General features: G+C 31.2%; 1 protein-coding gene across 1 annotated transcript; it reads right to left on the bottom strand.

Moving 5' to 3' along the window:
* Positions 1-478: 478 nt before the first annotated feature.
* On the bottom strand, positions 479-1,745 carry LOC135926815 (uncharacterized). Its single transcript, XM_065462746.1, has 2 exons — positions 918-1,745; positions 479-844 (listed from the first exon to the last, which is right to left on the bottom strand). The coding sequence occupies exons 1-2, from the start codon at positions 1,743-1,745 to the stop codon at positions 479-481; spliced, it is 1,194 nt and encodes a 397-aa protein (XP_065318818.1).
* Between the last annotated feature and the right edge of the window lie 3,603 nt (positions 1,746-5,348).

Below are 5,348 nucleotides of genomic sequence, written 5' to 3'. Positions count from 1 at the left end.
AAATTTATGGGAGATTTATATAATTTGATTTGATTTTAAGCAGTTTCTTTATTGATCTCTTATTCTTATTTAGCCTTAGAAACTGTTTAGTGTTTAAGTTCATATCCATGATGTATTTCATTGCCCTATAGTATCATAATCTTTTAAACTTTCCATAGGATTTGCCGTTGAAGGATCAATTTATGGCATCAAGGACTAAGCTGTTATTGGTATGATTCCTCAGAATATGCGCGAAGAAGGTTATACGCTTTTTCTTTAGAGTTACATGTACCGGAGTATGTTTAGACCCCCTTAAAGGTTGTCGTTCGAAATGATGTTGGGGTAAAAGACGCCATTGATTATTCTTAAGCATTTATTAACAAACGTTTGCAATCTCTTTGTCTCTGTCTTAGTTATCTCCTATGTATCACCCCCGTAAAGGAGGATTGGAATGATAGAAGAGTTGAAAATTATTAGCCTAGTGAACACCGATATCTCCCTAGTTCTCCATAGAATATTTGTAGAAAGCAGCTCTAGCATTCTGAATTCGGAATCTCAGTTCATCTTTATAACTGCCTTTATTGTCGATGTTCACTCCAAGATATTTATAAGAAGACACTACTTTGACAACTTTTCCTCCAACTAACCAAACTCCCAGAGGAAGAGCATGAGACGATGGCATGATTACAGTCTTATCGAAGTTAATATCTAATCCAACCTTAAGACTAAAAGTGTTTAGTATCAAGACCAAATTGTTAGCCTCCTCCAAGTTTTTTGCAATCAAGACCAAGTCATCAGCATAACTAATCGCCCTGTTTTCCAAAAACCACGGCTGATTGGATCCAAGTTCTAGAAGATTCGCCCCCTAATGTATCAGTAATTACTCTATTCATTACTATATTGAACAGTAGTGGAGAGGTGACACAGCCTTCCTTAACTTTTTTTGTCCTGAAAGGAGGTGAAACTTTATTTAAGAATTTAAATGAAGCCATGAGATTATTATAATGCATCTCTAAAATCTTGATGAAATTGGCTTCTATACCGCATCTCACTAGGATAGCCCACAAGGTATCATGAGTGATGCTGCCTGAAGCGCGTTTGAAATCAATGAATATAAAATAAAAAGGTAATTTATATTTTTCACACTTTTGTACAATTATATTCAGCGCCAAGATTGGCTCGTTTATATTTCTGTTTGGGCAATATGCACAAATGTATTTGGATAATAGGTTAGGGGAGAATGCTAGGATTCGGTTTTTTAAAAGGATCATAAAGACTTTTAATACTATCGAGGTAAGGGCAATCGCTCTATAATCTTTAAATTTAGTAGGGTTAGGAATTTTAGGGAAATTGTAAAAGATAGTTAAGTTCCAATCTCCTGTCATTTTCCCTGTATGCCAAATCTTATTAAACAACCCCAGCAAAAGCTGGGAGACCTCTGACGGGGCAGCTTTTAGGTGTTCTCCCAATATGTTGTCGTGACCTGGGGATTCATTGTTCCTAAGCCTATTAATGGCTTTAGTTATTTCTGCCACAGTAAAGTTTGCGTCAGGTGGTTCTATGTTGTGACTAGAGGAAGGGAATAAGGATGGCCTCTTGGAATCAAAGATTTTCATATAATGATCCAACCAAAGGGCGATCTGTTCATCTGGGTCTGTAATCAGGAAGTTATTGTCTAGTTTGATAAACGGGAGAGGTTTAAACACTTTAGCGCTACAGAAGTGTTTAAGCTTTTTATAAACATCAAAGGTCCTGTTGTCCTTCATGTCTCTATCAATCTCAAATGCTTTTTTTGCAATGTAGATCCTTCTATCTTTCCTAATAAGCCTATGAATCGTAGTTCAAAGGTTGCCATCCCGTTTTTCACTTGACTTTAGTTCCGCTATCATCAGAATGGTGTCTTCGGATAGCCATTCATGTCTCTGGAAGGACTGTTAATGCTTGGGAGATCGTTGCAAGCTCCAAATAAAATATTTTTAAAGGACAACCAACATTCTTCCGTGGATTCTGATTCCGATGAACCATGATTTAGCCATCCTAGCTCTTAAGTTTTGGACTAAAAGGAGCTTAACTTCTGAACACTGTAGATTCCTTGCTTTTATTATCCAGGGGGGAGGACTAGGTTGATTTGAGATGGCTAGTCATCTAGAGTTGCCCCATAAATTTCTTATGGTGATACTTCCTCTGACTGGCTTATGATCAGAAATATTAATGTTTAGCAAGGCCCTAACATCGGCAAACCAGCCATGAATGTTGGAAATAAAGAAATCGATTTGAGAGGTGATATTATTTCTCCTATAGATTAATGTGTTTCTTTCACTATGGAGAAGATGTTTTCAATTTTAAGGTTTAGGCTCTTACACAGATCCAAAAGCTTCCTGCTATCCTCACCATTTGGCTGTGGGATGGCCGCATTTCCAATTACTCCATCAGTTATAAAGGACTCCTCCTTCCCAATTTTGATATTTAAATCGCCCAAGATTATCAGATTGCGGCTCCTAGGGAGTGAGCATACAATGTTTTCAAGATCGTCTAGAAAGGAGAGCCTATCACTTCTGTGAGGAGGGGCGTAGACATTGATTAGGATCGTTCGTTTAAACCAGGTTTTAGATACAGCAAACCACATCTTTCAGAAATGGGTAAAAATTTATCTACAAATTTGTGTACTCTCTTACTAATCAAAAAGGCGATCCCTGACCAGCTATTTAAAGTAGTGCCCGAACTGTTTAATATGAAATTACTAAAATTGGCCATATTATTATCCTTAGAGTGGGTTTCTTGTATGGCAATTATATCCATTTTCTCTTCCGCCATCAGTCTAAGAAGAATCGTTAGTTTACTTTTTAAGCCATTTATATTAAGCGAAGATAAAAGTAAATTTCCTTTTAAACCAATTTGACGCTCCATACAAACTACTTCCAGTTATAGTATATCGAGAAATAAAAATAATGGCCACTCAATTTGAATAAAAATTTAAATAAGCAATTTGCTAAATTTTAAAAATGAAATAAAATAACAAGAACTATATTTCGTTCTTCCGATTAGCGCCTTTCTATAAAAAAATAAGAATGGCATTTACATTTATTAAAAAATTTTATTTTTCAAGTTTTTTCCGATTATTATATATAAAATTAAAATAAGGTTTATAAAAATGAGGGACCCGGAGTGAACCGTTAAACCATTATAAATATCTGAACCGTAACCGAACCTATATAATTATTTTTTGAAGGAGTAAAAAGAACTTTTATAAAAAAAAGTTAAACCGGTTCAGTTTTTATATTTTAGAAATGGAAATAATAAAAATATCCAGAATTATTTTGCTCTTATAGTACTGGCGTTTCCCGTATCTTAAAAATGAGTTATTTTGAATCATATATATTTTTTAGAAAAAAATTGAGAAAAGATCAGAAAAATAAAGTTTTAAAATGTTAAAACAAAAATGGGAATAAAAATATAAATTGGAAAATTTTTTTTAGTTTTTTCCGGGGGTTTATTTTCTATGGGGTTTTTTTTCTGGGATTTTTTTTCCGGGGGTTTTTTCCGGGTTTTATTTCCGGGGGTTTTTTTTAACATTTTTTTATATATAAATCTTAGATGCATTAAACATTTTTTTTATTTAAGAAAAATGTAAAAAATTAATAAATATTTTTTTACATATTTAAGAAAAATTTAAAAAATTAGTAAATATAATTTAAATTATGATAATCAACAAATTTTAAATAGTTTTTTCAAAAATGAATGCCGAGATTTTAGTATTTTTAAACAATATCCTTATATAAATGTTATTCATTAGATATAACACCACAATCCTTTTTAATATAGCTAAAAATGTCTTTACAGATAAACGAGGATGCCTTAATGACCAAAATTTTGAAAATATTTTGTTACTGACAAATCTGATAATTATTTATAATCATTTAATCGTATATTATATTATTTTATTAATGATATATAATAATTATTATATTAATCATATATTATATTAATATCTAAAAATCATTATTTTAGTTATATTTTTATAAATGTGATATCGATTCAAAAAATTTTTAAGATCATTTCATGAATTTTCACAATAGAATCCTAATTTAGGTTTATTCAAACCTTATCTAAGAGTATAATTTAAAATGTATCTGTACCTAGATACATTTTAAATTGTATGTATCAAGATAACTTTTTAGAAGCTGTATCGGTATCTAGATAAATTTTTAGATGATGTATCTGTATCTAGATCCATTTAAAATCTAACAACTCTGATATTTAGTATTTCAAAACAGGTCTTAGGGGAGAGGCGGGGATGTTTGATAGATTCTAATTTAAAATTTATTACTTTTAGAAGCTAATAAAAGGTTATAAATATTTTGATTAATAATTTAATATAAATTAAGCTTTTTGATAAAAAAAAATAAGATTTTATTTCGTATACCTTCTAAACAAATGAAAATCAAAGGAGCGGTTATGGAGTGGCACTCCATTACTTGGAGCGGGAGCTAGCTCCTTTTAAAAATGTAGTAGCGGAAGCGGGAGCTAGCTCCTTTTGAGAAGGCGGAAGCGGGAGCTAGCTCCTTTTAAAAAGGAGCGTTAACAACTCAGTATGAGATTGATAAGCTATAGAGACACACCCTTTCTGCCATATATGAGCAAAATCTCAAGGCTAGCATAATATTATTATGGCTGAATTTTAATTGGAAATCGACTTATATTGGGCTGTTTAACAACACTGATTCGTAACAGATTTATGTAAAGAACATAGGTACTTAAGGCTAAAGGAAGGATTTCAGAAATTTTAATTATTCATATATTTTTGATTCTGTATATAAAACTGGTGTTTTAAATGGCCCGATTATTTGGGTTTTAAAAACGGCCCGATTAAGATTTTAGCCAAAATAATATTATTTAAGCCATGCATAGCATATGTAGAATGGAAGAAAGATTTGGTTCACTATTTGCCAAGTTTTAAGACTCACATTATATTGGCCAAAATCTTATCGGGCTTAAAAATTGACGCAAAGTAGGCCGTTTAATAACACTATAATAATGAACTATTAGTATACATGCCGATCAGTTGCAAGATCAAGTAATTATAGTAGCTTTTTAAGACATGGGGAGAGAATTTTATAATAAAAAGATTTATCATCATTCATCAAGCAAGTTCGGTTTGTATTTTATAAAGTGTTGTAAATTTTTTATTATATTATACAACCCTTATCAATAATTCAAAGCATAAAGCTTAAATATTATATACTCCTTGATTAACCCTATTTTACATCATTTAAAATATCTATATTATATTATTTTGATTTAATTTAAAGAAGTAATACATTATATTTAATATTTTAAAATAAATAAATTTTGATCTAATTATTTAACAG

Source organism: Gordionus sp. m RMFG-2023, chromosome 3 (assembly GCF_954871325.1).
Source record: "Gordionus sp. m RMFG-2023 chromosome 3, tfGorSpeb1-WG-v2, whole genome shotgun sequence".
Taxonomy (NCBI): domain Eukaryota; kingdom Metazoa; phylum Nematomorpha; class Gordioida; order Chordodea; family Parachordodidae; genus Gordionus; species Gordionus sp. m RMFG-2023.
This window is presented reverse-complemented; position numbering and strand designations above follow the sequence as displayed.